We start from the raw sequence: 15505 nt of genomic DNA, 5'->3' as shown, positions 1-15505 counted from the left end.
GGCAGAGAAGAGCCATGCATTATGAGCTCTGTTTCCAATGTTCATTACATATTTTATTTAATGATACTTAGATGGATATTGAAGAAAGAGTCCCTAGAGCAGAAACCCATTCTGCTCTAAATGAATTGTTATAGTTGGAAAGCAAACCACTGCGCAGCTCCCCTATCCTGACAATGGCATGTTATTGTGCAAATTCCAGGCTCCTTCAGAGGATAATATCATCTCTGTGGGATCATAACAAATGTGCTTTTATCTGTAAATCTTGCCTCCAAAATCAGCTTCTGCAAATGCCCAGTGAAGTGCAGAGGAACAGAAGGAACAGAGAGCTGTCAGAGTACTGATCACATCTTAGAGTACTGATCACAATGCAAATGGGCTTTATCCAAAAGCCACTGAGTCGAATAAAACTTCTCCCACTCATTATTCTTCTTGATTATTAAACCCCAGCAATTCAAGGCCCAGCAAAGTGATGCATATCTAAGATATGAATTCAGATAGAACATTTGCATATGAATTTGAACATCTCCCTTTAGGATATGCTTCGATAGAGCACAATTATACAGCCTGGAAGAAATTAATTGTGCCACTTATAAAAGGCCAAAGAAGAGATAAACAAAAAAATCCATTGATTACAAAAGGTCTACATTGCAAATCTCTCAAAGTGTTCGTCACTATTGTCTGTCAGAGGCTGCAACAACCTGCCTTCTGCTGTGAAGAGCACCAAGTTCAATTTGCACACCTTTCAGATTTAAAGTAGTATTTACAAGGATTAAATTCCAAAAACCCCAAATAATTTCACTGTAATTTCTGAATCAGCACAGTCCCATTAACCCAGCAGGAGGAATCAAGTGGCACAAACACAGAACTTCTTTTTTTCTGTCAAGTAATACAGCAAAGTCAGGAGAAAAATGTCCTACCTCACGTACCCCATAGCTGAACCTATAGAATTTTTTGAGACCTGAGCAAATGAGCTAATAGTAATTTTATTGTAAACACAATATTTTTAACATATGAAACAAAATACTTATAGGAAGAAATAATATGTTTATTAATACAGATTTTATATTTGAAAAAAAAAAACTTTTTTTTGGAAGTCGAGTCTACATTCAGGTCTGAAACCAAAGCCTTTTCACTGATTGCAGAGTACCAGTTCTGAACAAATGCTCTTACCTTGCACCACTTTCTATACAGCAAAGCTGGGAGAAAGGTCTCCTCTTTCTCAACTCTCATTATTTAAGGAAAAAAAAAAAAACAAACTAAGAATCAATTACACTTTAGGATGAAGTATATAAAGCATAAACAGTCAATAAATGCAAATTTTAAAATGTGAATAAAATCATATAGTACTTAAACACTTAGAAATAGAAGAATCATAGCAGTTACAGGCTTGTGCACCTTCCCAGCATCTCTTACCTGCCATTTTCTGTTATCTGCTCTACTCCCTCCCACTGAACCTTAGGAGCCCTTGGGTTTTCTTTCAGTAATATTTCTTCTTCCAAATGGTTCTCTACAACTTGCTTTATGTATCCCAGTAATGTTTCCTTGTTATCCTTTGAATCCACTGTGATAGACTGGACATTAACATTAAGAAATTTTTCTTGGATTTCAACAATCTTTTTCTTATTTTTTCTTTACACTTCTATAAATGTCTGGGTTTTTTCATCTTAGGCAATACCTATTTCATGCCATAGTGGAAAGGCAAAGACACAAAATTTCCTTGGTGACTTTTAGAGCTATTTTATAAGTGCACAGAAATTAAACAAAATTGCTTTTATGGATAGAAATTAAACAAAATTGCTTTTATGGATAGAAGTTTTCTTTCCAAGGTTTTCAAACTTGTCTTCTTCTGATAGCCTTTCAAGCTGTTAAGTCTGCATTTCCTGGCACAAGATTTGCCAAGCAATCTGATATAATTGCAAGATGATTGTGACATATTACAGGATCATGAGGAGGATAAACTGATCATCATGGATAAGCCAAAAAGTTTGAAAAACACTAAAGGGCAATATTTGTGTGGTTCTTCATGCCAGATCTGTGAAGACCACTGAGAATGACATTGAGCTACTTCAAGTTTTTAAACACATTGGACTGGAAGCTTGAAAAGGGAACTGATGTTTATTTGCTCCTAGGTTTGAGGGTTCATTTTCACCAGATAGTTGCAACCTCTTTCAGTTACCTGTCTCTTTGGTACTCATGAATATTTACCCATTTAACAGATTTCTTTGATCCTCAGAGATTGCTGCCAGGAAAAGTAATCATCTGATTTCAGGTTTTTGAAGAGCTGAATGGCCTTAATTTTTTCTCTCTTCCATACATCCTTTTCCTTCCCCATGATGGATTCATCATCACACACAGGCTGCCCAAGTGTTGTCTCGCTTTCAGAAAGTTTCATGACTTGGTGGTCTTCCTCACTATTATCCATCTTCACACTGGATTTTAAGCTGTGGAAGCAATAGTCACCAACCTGGCAAAGGAAAACTGGCTCAGTGCTGTCAGGATTTAACACCACCAAGTTACCTTCTGACAAAGGCTGCTTTCTAGGAATACCATTTTCCTTCTGTAAGACAGGCAAAGAAATCTTTGTGGGTTTTGAATGTTCATGGAGACCTTCAGGCACAGTAAGATAGTCACCAAATGTACCCAGGTGCAATTCAGGAGATGAGACTCGTGCTTGGCCTGAAACTGGGATCATGACACCAGTTTTTCCCAAAGACTCATGGCAAGGGTGGTCACTGGGAGGCTGGGGCTCCTGTGAGCCACGAGGTGATTCCTCAGCTGTGACAAGTGGAGGATGGGTGGAGGTGCTGGCTGATGGCAGTACCGGGCTGTCCGTGGTGATGTACTCCAAGGGGCACTGTTGAGGAGATGTGGTAGAGCTGAGAGCCCTTGAAGAGTTCTGCTCCTCTGTTCCCTTGTTGGTGCCTTCCCCACAGGCTGGTGAGGCCTGTGAGATTTCTTCCTTGTCATTGAGGTGCTGCATCATTTCCTTCTGATTTGGGAGCATGTCCCTTGGAGGAGCTGCTTCTGGCTGCTCTGGCCTCTGTGGGGCGTGGGGAGAGTCTTCCCTTGGGAGAGTCACATACTGAAGGGAAACTGATTTCTTACTGAGTCCCACAGGGTCCATTTCCAGGGTCTGGTGTATATCAGGGTGAGAGGACACCACTGGGCTGTACAAGTAGGGACCATTGAAAGCAAAGCAAGGGATTGCTGTGTGGGAAGCAATACTTGCATCAGCACTGTTTCTCCTTGAAATGGGAAAGGAATGACCAGCTCTCTGACTTGAGCAGGCAACTGGGGTATGCTCTGACTCATTTAAAGCATGGTATGAGTTCTGTAGGTCAGGTGTAACAGGGGAAGCATTTGTCTTCTTAGTCTGCCCTTCAAGGCACTCTGCCAAAGTTTTCGCCTGCCTGAATGTAGGAAAGTTAAAAGTTACTCGTGAGAGATATTATTGGTTTAAACACAAAACATAAACCAATCTTAGTTGAAAATACACATAGATTACAAAAAATTTCTTACAAGTGCAGTTATCCCTGTAGTAAAAAATTGAATCTCCTCAAAAGCAACTTGTATAGGATTTTTAGTGACAGAACATTTGATTATATTCTGCCATGATGCATTGAGGTCTTAGAGACCATCCACAGTGTCACCACCATGTGCTGTTCGCTCACCTATCCACAACTTGAAGGAAGCTAGCCTGCTCCATCTTCTCTGAAAGGTTGTATTTGTTGAAGTCTAGCTGGTTGCTTGTTGGCCAACTTCCCAAATGTCCTTTCTGAAAGTGAAAAAGCAGACATGACCAAAGGGCAGTATCTCACTGGCAGTAAAATTAGGAATTGTACATTTCCTGTGGACAAAGAAAACAAATAGTAGAGCCTATAGCACCTGGTAACAGGGATACAACTTCACTAATACAATTCAAAGGTATGTTCTCCTCTCCAGAAGATGGTTTCTTCGAACCCATATTGCCTTACCACTGACCTAACTACAAGTACTCAGTGAGCCAACTAGGAAAGATGCCCTCCTAAACCTGTTGTTTGTGAACAGAGGACTTAAGGGATTTGATTGTAGGTGGTTGTCTTGGCCACAGTGATCATGAAATGATTAAGTTCAAAGTTTTCAGAAATGGGAAAAAATAAAAAGGAACCATAGAGTTGCTATTCTGGACTTCAAGAGAGGAAACTTCAAGCTTTTCAGGGAGCTATTTGGCAGTGTCCCCTAGGAACTTGCTTTTGAGAGTTGGTGAGTCCATAAGTGCTGGGCAGGTTTTAAGAACCCCCTTTTAAAAGCAAGGAGCAGGAAATTTTAAAGTACTGAAAATTTTTCTACATTGATTTTAAATCACAGTTGTGCTGACAAGCACAGCACAAAGAGGTCTGCTAAATATAAGAGCATTGCTGTGTTGAGTAGGACCACAACTTCTCATAAAAACAAGTAATATATAAATGAAGATATCTGTTGATTGTGGACTAGAAAACAAGAGGAGCTCTTAAGATTATTGGAAGTCCTGAAAAAGAAAGAGAAATAATGAATTCTTCAAGGTACAGGTCCCTCTTACCCCCAGGTAGCCCTGGATCAGGACACTCTTGCTGGGGTTTGGAATCTTTTCCTCCCACATTTTCTTCTTCCTGCAGCAAGAACAGTTTTCAAGATTTGCTTCTCAATTTGCTGCTATCAGAAAAGGCTGCACCACATACACCGTGCTGCTCAGCACAACGGGGCACAACCGAGGCAGCGCCAGAGCCCCACCCAACTCTCTCCCCTGCACAGCCATGCACAGGGCTGCCCACCAGGGCCCATCTCCACACAGACCTCTCCTGCGGGACAAGAAATGCCTCAGACTTTATGCCACCCACATGGGCTGCTAAGTCTCCCTGTTGCAATGCAAGCCTACCTGAGGAAACACTTATAGCTGCAATAAGCAACTATCAGCAAAGCGATGATGAGAGCTGGGAGCGTCACTGGGAGAACCACAGGTGACAGAACTGGAACAGAGAAAAGAGAAAAAGCTATCCACCTGCACAGTGACTTTCCTGCAACAGGTTTTTCACTCTGGCCACTATTCAGGGAATTTGATATGTGGAGGAACAGGATCATAGGGTCTTCAAACTGCTGGAATTTCCTCTAAAGTGGAACAGGCCACACGTGACCTGAAGAGCGTACTGACCAAAGGAGTTCACTGTTTCCTTTACTGATTCACTTCTTAGCTTCTACTGACATCAGAATTAAACATTTTGAGATAACAAAGAGATGGTTATGAACCTTACTCCACCATGAACAGCAGGCATGGCTTCAGATATCTTAAGTCTGCCTGACTCTGCACAGTTGTGAGGAAATGGGGTCTCAGAGATTTTCTAAGAGCTCCCCCTGCCAACAGCCACAACATACACTAATTTCTTCCTGAATACATGCATCAAAATTTGCCCACAGTATAACCACTACAACCTTCCTCAGGACAAATCATGCAAGATCATATTACTTTGGGCAAAAGATTGTATGATGGCAGCCATTCTGCCTCCAAGTCCATAAACAGCAAAAATGTGTAAAGATTTTATCTCCAGCAGACTCTACTCTATGTTTTACACAACCTTACAGTCACTCTGCCAATATAAAAAGCTGATGGCTTATCTTCTATCTTCTTAAAGTATCAGGCTCTTTAGTCACTGACAGCAGAAATGGACTACTGGAATCAGAAAATAATGATAATCTTTTGGGCAGGATGTCTTTGATTCATTCTCCATGTGGAAAACTTTATGGTTAGTTGTACTCACCTTACGAAGACAAGAAAGAAAGAAGCTTAAAAGGTCATTCACTTCCTTCCCTAGCACTGTTGATGTACTGCAAGGATGCAGGCAGGGCAGCTGCCTTGGTAAGTGAGTTGGCCATGGCTGCACCTCACTCCGACCCCAGCTGAGAGAATGTGTTATACTAAAGAGCCATTCCAGCCATTAGCAGTCCACCAAAACCTGACAGAAGCAGCTGCATGAAAAGTACCATTCTCAGTCTTCCAGGTGAACTCCTCACTCCATTCACTCCAAGGTCCCTCATATTCCAGAGGCCTATTCACCCTTGCACGCATTTTCCCCCTATATTCTGTAGATGCTGCCAGCATCTGCAGGGTGAAGATGAAGGGAGGTTCATCATTGCTGATATTTAACACCTGGAGAGTCTGGGGAGAGGGGAGGAGCACAAATGACAGAGGTGAGAAGAACTGTCTTTCCATTTGACCAGCAAAGAAATATCCATGACTCTTGCACTTTGTAAGTTACCTTTTCATATCGGTTGTTTTCCCAGTACTTGACTTGGTATCTCTGTGTTATGAAGCTGTAATTCAAAATGTGTTTTTTCCACCTTAGTTCATACTCTTGGTTCTCTGTTGCTGTTACTGACACATTTGCAGGCGGCAGCACCTGAACTGAAACACACTGAATGTCTCACAGCACTTACCAACCTGCTGGTCCAGTCCTCTCTTTCCACATTGTGAATCATTTCCAGGGACTGAAAACAAGGTTATTTTGTGCAATGTAAAATGGCTCAGCTTTTTAACACCTCTTAACTCTCTGCATCTTCATTTTCTAGTCAAATACAACAGTATTAACAGTACACAACAGTATTAAATAACAGAAAATCCGTACCCATGAATACTGAGAGCACTCCCTGTGTACAGAAAAGCAGCAAAGCAATAGTTGAAATATCTGTACTTGTCCATCACACTTCCAGAAATTTTCAATTCTCTTGGAGCTACCTCCTGATATTTTCACCCACTGCAGGAGCTGCACTAGTTTTAGAGTTTGAAAAGTCACCCAAATACCTTCAGATACATGTGGGCAGAGATGGCCTACCTGGTGCACCTCACTGGGCAAAGGATCCCCACCTCATCCAGTGTTCCAGGGGCCGTTGCACAAACCCACAAGAGCTCACTGACTTCTTGAGAAATCACATAGTGACACACTCCCACTCACTACAAGCACCTCTCACACAGTCCCCTGTCACCTGGGACACTCATGAATGTGAATCACAGAGAAGTCAGCAGGATGGCAAATGCTCACTGAGAAGCTCCAGGTCACAACCTGGATTTCTGCACAACAGTTTCCATCACCGTCACCTTCCTCAGAGTAGCAAGTGCCACTGAGGAACTCCACACCTCCACCCCAGAGCTCTGACCTGATACAGTCCCTTTCTTCATCAGTGATTGTTTCTTCCACTTCTCACTCACTTTTCCTCAACACCACTTGCCTCAGCCCCACTTGCTCAGACAGGCATCTCTCCAAGAAATAAGAAGGAGAAGCAAGAAACAACACAGGAGCTCACTGTTTTTGTAGGCTTCAATCATCTTGTCCTCTGTCTTAGCCCGGACAGATACATGGTACTGGCTCTGGATTATAGAATTGCTAACAGAGATCTCACAGCTCTGGACAACATATGGGGTGTGCGGCAAAGTCTTCTCATGCACAGGAGAGCACTCCTCTTCTCTGAGGGGAAGAAAGAGGATAAATGGAAATCATGGAAATGGGACCTGCAAAAGCCCCATGGGAGAGGCACTGCCATGGGCAGAGCACATACTCTGATGCTGGGGTGGCCCTGAAGAACAAGCCAAAGAGAACAGAAGTGGTGATCACTTTCTTCACTTCCCAGCTGCACGTCAGACGATCTCCACCATTGAAGAGGCAGCGAAGGTTCCTGGGCTGAAGGCCGCCTTCAGAGAGCACAAGTGCAAGGTTAGTGACAGGAAAGTTCTGGCTTCTCAGTTTCCAAACCTTCATGGCCCCACTCCACCCCATGCTACCTTCAGGGATCTTCCATGACACCTCCATGCTCCACTGGCTGTACTGCCCAGAGAAGCTGCTGGCCCGCCCTGGTCTGGCTCGCACACGGGCAGCGTAGCTGCTCCCTGGGACAAGGTCCTCACGGCTGAGACTGCAATGCGTGGTGTTGGAGAGCAAGAGCGAGGCAGCTTCCTGTTGTTGGGGGAGAGGAAGGGACGGAGGAAATTGGGACATTGGGGAACGGAGAGGTGGAGGGAAGACAGGGAAAGAGTGAGAGGAGGAGTTGACTGACAGGCTGCATCTCCAGCAGTCCCACAAGAGTGATGGTCCATGCACATGCTGCCGTGCAGTGTCTCCTCACTGCCACACAAGAGGGGCTCCAGCGTGTGCTGCAGCACAGCTCAGGACAGGTGAGGCACAGCCACCGTCAGGCACAATCTCCCCCGCAACAAGTAGCAAACTCCTGCAGCTTGCAAAGTCCAGGCTGTCTTCAGCTCCAGCTACACATGTATATAGCACTGCTCAGCGCAGAACTATGTGGGAATCTGACCAAGATAATTCCCTTAAAATCTAAAGATCAGGATGACAGATACAGAACAGAAACATATGCAGATATGCAGATCTAGGGAAATGATAGGGCAAAGGATAAGGACTCCTAAAAACTTAAAAAAAAAAAAAAAAAGAGAAAAACACCTGTCTCAACGGGGGAGCAGCTTCAAACATATTTTGGTGTTTTCCCCACATGAACCCACAGCCTCTTGTTGGAACATGATTTAATTCAGTTTAAGAGGGATTCAAATCCAACTCAAATCCAAGTACACTGGTTGGGGGTTTCTTTGAGTGGAGAAGAGATCTTTGCATTCAGTTCAGGAAAAATGATATTTCACAGGACAAGTCACTTGCTCACAGAAAGAGAGCCCCTTCCACCTGACCCAAAACAACACTTGTTATATCTCTTCACAGTCACTGAAGAATGGAAAAACCATTCATTTGCATGACTTTTACCACAGACTTTCAACTGCCCAAAATGGTGCAGCCCGAAGCAGGACAGCTCAGCTCCTCTGCTCTCACCTCCCAGGACTCCCACTCCCGCTTGTAAGTGACTTCATAGTCCAGTGCATTGCCCAGCCCTTGGCTTCCATCGGCAGCTTTCCAGGTCAGCAAGAAGTCTCCTGATGTCATTGAGCTGACAGAGAGGTTTTGAGGTGGGAGGGGCTGAACTGGAAGGTGAAGGTACAGTGCATGAGAGGAGATAATGAGGAAATGATACAAAGAGGACAAGAAAACATCTAGGTAAGCTTCCCCATTTCCAGAGTATCTTATCCCTGACAGACCAAGTACCTCCTGCTTTACTAGCTCCTGAGATGATACTACACCCAGCCGCTCTCAGAAACTTGCCACCTTCTCTCCCTACCCAGCCCTCTCAATGTGGAATTCTTTGCCAGTTTTCACAATGTAACTGGAATTCACTTCCAGATGAACAGCAAATACTTTCTCAAAAATCCTTAAAATTCATTGGGAAACAAGAATTTGGTATTTAAGGCTTACCATTTTGGAAAAGATTAACATCCAGTTCTGTTTGAAGAACCTTTTCAGGTCTGAAGCCATAAATATCCTCTACCCCTATTCCAAAGTAGTCTGTAGTCCTGTGGCAGACCCAATGCACATACACGTCTGGAGTTTCACGCGAGTCATTTTCTGTCTGGCGTTTGCAAAACATGTCCTCGTTCTCCCTGTGTACAGAGAAAGTGATCTATAAAGATCTGATCCAAAGACCTGCAGTTAGTACAAAATTAAAATCTGAAACCAATTTCATCCCATACTGTTCTTATAATTCATGATGGCACTTACATCCTCTTCTCATTGTTTCTATTAGTCCTGGTTTGTATCATTTAATATGAGAAACATTTTTACACCAGAATTTTTCCTCCCCATTTCAAAGTCATGCAGCAGAATGTTACAGTACCAGTTAATTGTTGTTACTTTTTAGCCTAGCTCTATGTAATCTCATATTTTTAGATGAGAAATAGTATGATGAAAATTAATGTCATGTAAATACACCTTTTACTCAGAGTTAAAGGCTGTAAAATTTCTCATGATCCTGAGCTGCTTTAAGACTTTCATTTTGCAGTACCAGAAAAACTCTTAGAAAAAGATTCTCAACCAAAATGTACTTCTGTGTCCTTAGTAGTTCTGTTCTGCTAAGGGACTTTAAATATTCATTAAAGATTTCATCCACAATGTTGATCATCCTTTCAGATGGCCTTTCTCCAGGCCAAGGAGCATCATGAAAATTAGAAAAAAATTTTTAACTAGGCAGGAGAGGATAATCTTTGTGTGGTTGCAATAGCCTTAGCTGCTGGAAAGATGTGTTGCTTCTTTATGTACCCTGTGGAATTTTGTTTGTGCTTATGGCTTCATGCCCAGTATATTATCTTGTTCCAGCTCAGATGAGAAATATTAAGTTGTGAATATTTAAGGCCAAATGCTCTCTTCCAGGATAGAATGGAGTCTTCTAGCCAACTATATGTCAGCAAGCATTATTCAGCACTACTGCTATTTTTGTAAGTTCAGTATTAGCAAGGAAACCAGGGACATTGCTGAAGTATGGATTGGACACTGCAGTATGTGTGCAGTCTTATGCAAAAGAGTCAGCCCAAAGGGTGTGAAGCCCTGAAGTTTTTTCTATCTACTCACCAGCATTACCTTACTGGTACAGTTTGGGGTTTAGTCAACTATTCTTCATCTATGAGCTGATCTTGTTTAATTGTTAACCATTTTGATTTCAGCTGTGTGACTGTCCATGTTTAACACCTGCTTGTGTGATTCCTTCACCTCAGTTATATTTCATGATCCACACACTTCATCAGGTAACAATGTTTCGGAGAATGCTCCAAAAGTCCAAGGAACTTTATATCATCTTTTCCCAGAAGTATTTAGCTTCAAGGTCCTGCTCCAAAGTTATTTCACTATTTTCATCTGCTTTTAGGTCTACTAAATTCCCTGTTGTTTGCAATAAAATTCAGAGCTCTTCCTTTTTCCTTTTCTTCCTGTATCCCCAGACTCTAAATAATTTTCTTCTCAGCTATCCATCTTTGCCTTCCTCTCTCCCTTAACTCTTCCTCCGTTTCTGTCCTTTCTTATCCTCACCAATGATCCAGTCTGGTGATTTGGTTCCCTTTTGAAAAGGAAACAAATGTAACAGAGAGATACTGTCATAAACACACCAGTATCTCTGGGAGGAAAACTGATAGAGAACTTACCAGTCCTCTCAATCTCATAAATATACAGTCTACACATATTTCTCAAAAGTTATCAAAACCACACTCTCAATGATGTTCCTAAATGAGCAAAATGACAGGGGGAATGTCTCCTCCCTTTAGGGTTTACAAACAATGCTCACACTTGTTCTGACACCTCCTTCTCTCCTAATGCTGATTATTAGCAGCCTATATGCCCCATCTTATTTCATATCTAATGATCCTACAACAAAATTATGGAAAATAATTGTAAAGGTGATAAAAATAACTCCACTGGCGTAGCCTATTCATTCCTCTCTTCCTAGATGAGGCCTCAGAAACAGGTATAACTTTTGCTTAATTCAAAAAGAGAGGTGGATGTGCTTTCTAAAACTTGACTGCATGTCCCCAGTTACGACCAATTTCCCTTTGGACTTTTATCTAGCTCAGCACATTTCAGGTACTTACATTCTACCATTATCCCTTTGGTAAAGAATCATGCCAACGAGGTCACGAGCCTCTGAAAGCTCCATCCATGTGCAAGTCACCTGTGAGCTGTAGTCATTGTAGCACTTCAAGCTTTTCATTGGGATACTCTCTGGAAAAGGAATTCAGGCAAAAAAGATGCAGTGATTAAAAATATAAACGGTGAGAGATAGCAGGAGGTACAGAATGGGTAAGGCACTGATAACAGTACTCTCCTCTTGACACCAGATAATCACAGACTCATAGAAATGTTTGGGTTGGAAGGCAACTTAAAGATTATGTCGTTCCAACATAATCTTTAAGGGACACCACGGGCAGGGACACCTTCCACTGCACCACTTGGCTCAGAGCCCCATTCAATCTGGCCTTGAACATCTCCAGGGATGGGGCGTGACTCCGCGAATATATGTGCAGAGCTGTGACCATTCTGACATCTCCACAATGCAAAGTGTCCAAACCAAGCTACAACTAACAACAGCTAAGTGAAAACTTTGTGCCTGCAAGCACACAGTTCTAGAAAAGGCTTTTCGACTTTCACTTTTCAAATACTGAGTATATCCAGGGATTAGTAGATACCATGGTCAGCAAACATATGGTGATCATGTCCTACTTATGTGTTGCTGTGTGAACTTTTTTGCTACTAACTTCCTAGTAAAATCTGTAATGCTAGAAAGGTCTATTTAAAAGTGAGATGCTCTGGGAATAGCCTTGCTATGACTCAGAAGAATGTCCAAACTAATTGGTTGGAACTAGATTTATGATCCAGAGATGGCCAGACCTCTCATCAAGGATATTTTTTTTTTTAAGTTCACAACTGTGAAGCTGAAAAATACAGACTGCCTCTGGCACATGCACTATGAAGCAAGCTCCTTTTTTATCCTTGCTTATTTTCTCTGGAGGTAATAGCCACACTGCACTATTGGGATATTGTACCTTCAGGTGACAAAGGTGCATACATGAATGTGCTCTCTCAAACAATATTTCTTGATGAGAGCTATAATCAGCTTATTTGAGGGGCTTTTTACAGGGAAAAACCCATCAGAACAGAATGTTGCTGTCTTAGGAGGCATAAGAGGGACCTTACTTTGATCTTCTACTGAAAACCAGTACAAAGTAAGATTTACTGCCTTCCTTGTGTAACCAGAAAATGGAGCATCCCACATAGAAAAGGATGTGGAAGTGTGGATGTGGGGCTAAGGCTCAGAATGCCAAGAACACAGTCTGACCTACACAGTAACACATTTTCCTTCAGAGAACTCAAAGGAAGATATCCTGTAATTGATGTGGGTCAGGCAGCACAACTCCTCCAGCTACTGCAGACATGAGGCATCTGCATTGGAAAAGGTAGATGTAGATGTCCACGGGGCACAACTAACTGATATCTCTCTTTTTCTGATGTCTTTAGGATGGCTATAGGCCTAGTCTTGTGGCAGGTGTGGTGTACTTCCCATTCCCAGCTCTGCTAATCAAATCAGGGGGCAGGGGAGGACAGAGTGTGGGAGGAAGAAGGAAAAGGGAAGGGAAGGGAAGGGAAAAGGAGAAATAAGTTCTCATTGTGTAAGAAAGGAAACACAATCAATGGATAAGGCAGATGGTCTCTTTATCTGTCAGCTATTCCACAAAAAGAAAATCAGGTCATCTGGATTTTGCTCTTGGTAGCCCCCACCACACTGTCTTGTGTCTGGCCACATGTCTCTACTCCTGTGCACTACTATCTGAATTATGCAGCCCTTAATTTTCCTATGTTTTCACTAATTATCAAGGTCTATCCCTCCTTCCATTCACTCATTGTTCAATCAGCTTGTTCATCTCATCCATTTATACAGTATTTCAACTGTCCACACCACCAACATACAATGATTTGGCTGCACATGCACCTGCTACATGCTGCTTTTGATCAGGATATCTGCTCTCTTACAGCTTAGAAAACAGGAGAAGAAAGCAGAAAAGCAAGGAGAAAATGAGGAAGAACATTAGCTGAAAGAAGGAGACAGATTTAAAAAGAAAGGCAATAATGGAAGGATAAAAGAGAATATAAATTTGAATCTCACCTTGAATAGCTTGAACATGGAAGACCAAATACAGATACAGCAGCAGGATGAAAATCTCTTTCGTGTCCATATTGTCCTTGGCGCACAGGATTGATCCTAACTCAGAATTTCAGAGTTTTCATTGCCCACTCTTCCCCTGCTTACTGTGGAGCTGTTTGTTTCCGTTTCACATAAAGAGAAGTAAAACTGAATAAGGGAACTTCTTTAAGATCACGTTGAAGTGACATTCAGGAAGAACTTATACCAAGCATTTCTTATAGGACAAAATTCATGTCTTCTTGTTGTGTGTTGTTGCAATGCAAGCAAAGAATGAAGTAAATCCCTTCCAAGGAAGTGCAGGGATTCAGTCAACTGAGTACCAACAAGAAAAAAATCCTAATTTGTGATGAGAACTCATCCTTAAAATTAATTTCATTCTTCTGATTCTTCTGCTCTTTATGCTTAAAGCCTTCCGACTGAACCACAACAGTGGTTAATTTCCTTAAAAATATGATCTCATAGTTCCTAGGAGCTATAGTGGTTGGATTTCCATATTCATTCACTTTGAGAATTTCCTTCAACTTTTCTCAGTGCCCCCCAAATGTGTTAAAAATTGTAGACAAACTACCAAAGGAATTTTTTTTTCCTGCTGATTGTAGAAAGTGAAAGCAGATTGAACAGTTCCAGGACCATGGAGCACACTGTTCAATACTGGAATTTAAGTCCTTTCTGGCCATCTCTCATCACTCTCTCAAAATAATAATACACACACCTACTTAAGTATGCTACAGTTCTGAGACTTTTTCTACTTTAGAGGAGCATGGAAAAACCCCTTTTAAATTCTTACTGACTTTCAGATTCCCAAAAGCCAGTTCCTTGGACGGAAAAGAGCCCTTGAATAATCATTCCAGCTAAGGAATCCCTCAGTAACTCACAAGTCCTTGTATGAGAGCAGACTCTGCCATTATGCTTCCCCCAGAAAGGAAGCCATTCCCTTACCTGAATCCAGGGATGTCTGTGAGGCAGATGATTCAACCTGATGGGTGACTCTCCCTGTCCAGCACCACCCCCCAAGCACCAGAATCCTCTGATGCAGATATCAGCAAACCCACACTTGCCTAGAACTGGAGACAGAAGTATAAACCAACCACACGATTTTCCTAGCAAGTAAGTCTTCAAAATAACTACTACATCTTTTGTGAACCTCAAATGCCACTTTCAGAGAAGCTGACACCCCCCTTTCAAGGAAAGTCTGTGCAATTGCACAAAATAGGAAGTCTGTACTTCCTATTTTAGCCCCCAAAGCACGCACTTAGATGGGACTGTTAGGTTAACAGGGAAGGGAGGGAAAGGAAGTTTGTCATTGCCAATCTGTGTGTTAGCAATTACCAGATCATGAGACTTATGTATTTTAAGAAAGATACGGGACTGACTGCAGCAGAAGTAAGAAAGATGAAGAAAAAATTTTCTGTTTTTCACTCCAATGCAGTTCCTTGCTTTGCTCTAGACCAGACAATCTTCATGGCAGGGATCCCTCTGGACTTTTGTTTGTACTCTGTATTGGGGGAGAGTGACCTACCTTTATTTCTGTAACTCTTTATTTTTAGTAATATTTCTAAGTTTTATGTCAACAACAATTAATAACAAATTATAAGTACATAAAAGAAACAAAAGAAAACTGGTGAGAGTAGTTGATCTGAAGTAGTGGATCTTGGCTACATCCAAGGTAGCCTGGTCTTTTAATCCAACCATAAAACTTAGCCCAGTGTCCTTCAAAAACAAACCTTAGGAAAGTTAGGCAGCCATAAGGGAGAGACATGCTCAGGTTTGTGTTCTCAGGAATAAACTAAGGGGGGCTCATATGAGTCCCCAGATACAGAATATAACTGGCAGAATCTGTCTGTCCTGCACTGCTACTCCTCCTCTAAATCCCCATAGTACTGACCAAAACCACAGGTAGCACAGTTATTCTCTCATCAGAACT

General features: G+C 42.0%; 1 protein-coding gene across 2 annotated transcripts; it reads right to left on the bottom strand.

The window, feature by feature from the left end:
- Positions 1-967: 967 nt before the first annotated feature.
- CSF2RB (colony stimulating factor 2 receptor subunit beta) lies at positions 968-14697 on the bottom strand. Of its 2 annotated transcripts, none has more exons than XM_041481680.1 (14): positions 14521-14697; positions 13543-13693; positions 11474-11603; positions 9315-9499; positions 8838-8986; positions 7787-7958; positions 7564-7696; positions 7312-7472; positions 6270-6415; positions 5995-6169; positions 4895-4985; positions 4559-4628; positions 3672-3775; positions 968-3410 (listed from the first exon to the last, which is right to left on the bottom strand). In XM_041481680.1, exons 2-14 carry the CDS (start codon positions 13610-13612, stop codon positions 2210-2212), a joined length of 2787 nt encoding a protein of 928 aa, XP_041337614.1. In that variant the 5' UTR covers positions 13613-13693; positions 14521-14697; the 3' UTR covers positions 968-2209. The 2 variants fall into 2 exon arrangements, with proteins under 2 accessions (XP_041337614.1, XP_041337615.1); XM_041481681.1 differs by having other exon boundaries at positions 5995-6112.
- Between the last annotated feature and the right edge of the window lie 808 nt (positions 14698-15505).

The sequence above is a fragment of the Pyrgilauda ruficollis genome, unplaced genomic scaffold, assembly GCF_017590135.1.
Source record: "Pyrgilauda ruficollis isolate IOZ18807 unplaced genomic scaffold, ASM1759013v1 scaffold56, whole genome shotgun sequence".
Lineage (NCBI taxonomy): Eukaryota > Metazoa > Chordata > Aves > Passeriformes > Passeridae > Pyrgilauda > Pyrgilauda ruficollis.
The sequence above is the reverse complement of the archived record's forward strand: the minus strand, read 5'-3'. Positions and strand labels throughout refer to the sequence as shown.

Bases quoted from the DNA above. Each gene is read 5' to 3' on its own strand.
- CSF2RB (XM_041481680.1), bottom strand. From the start codon at position 13,612: ATGGACACGAAAGAGATTTTCATCCTGCTGCTGTATCTGTATTTGGTC. The intron at 7,959-8,837 runs GTGAGAGCAGAG...CCCCAACAACAG, and splicing joins GGGAGTGGGAGTCCTGGGAG to GAAGCTGCCTCGCTCTTGCT. The intron at 3,411-3,671 runs GTGAGCGAACAG...TCCTACATTCAG, and splicing joins TTCCTTCAAGTTGTGGATAG to GCAGGCGAAAACTTTGGCAG.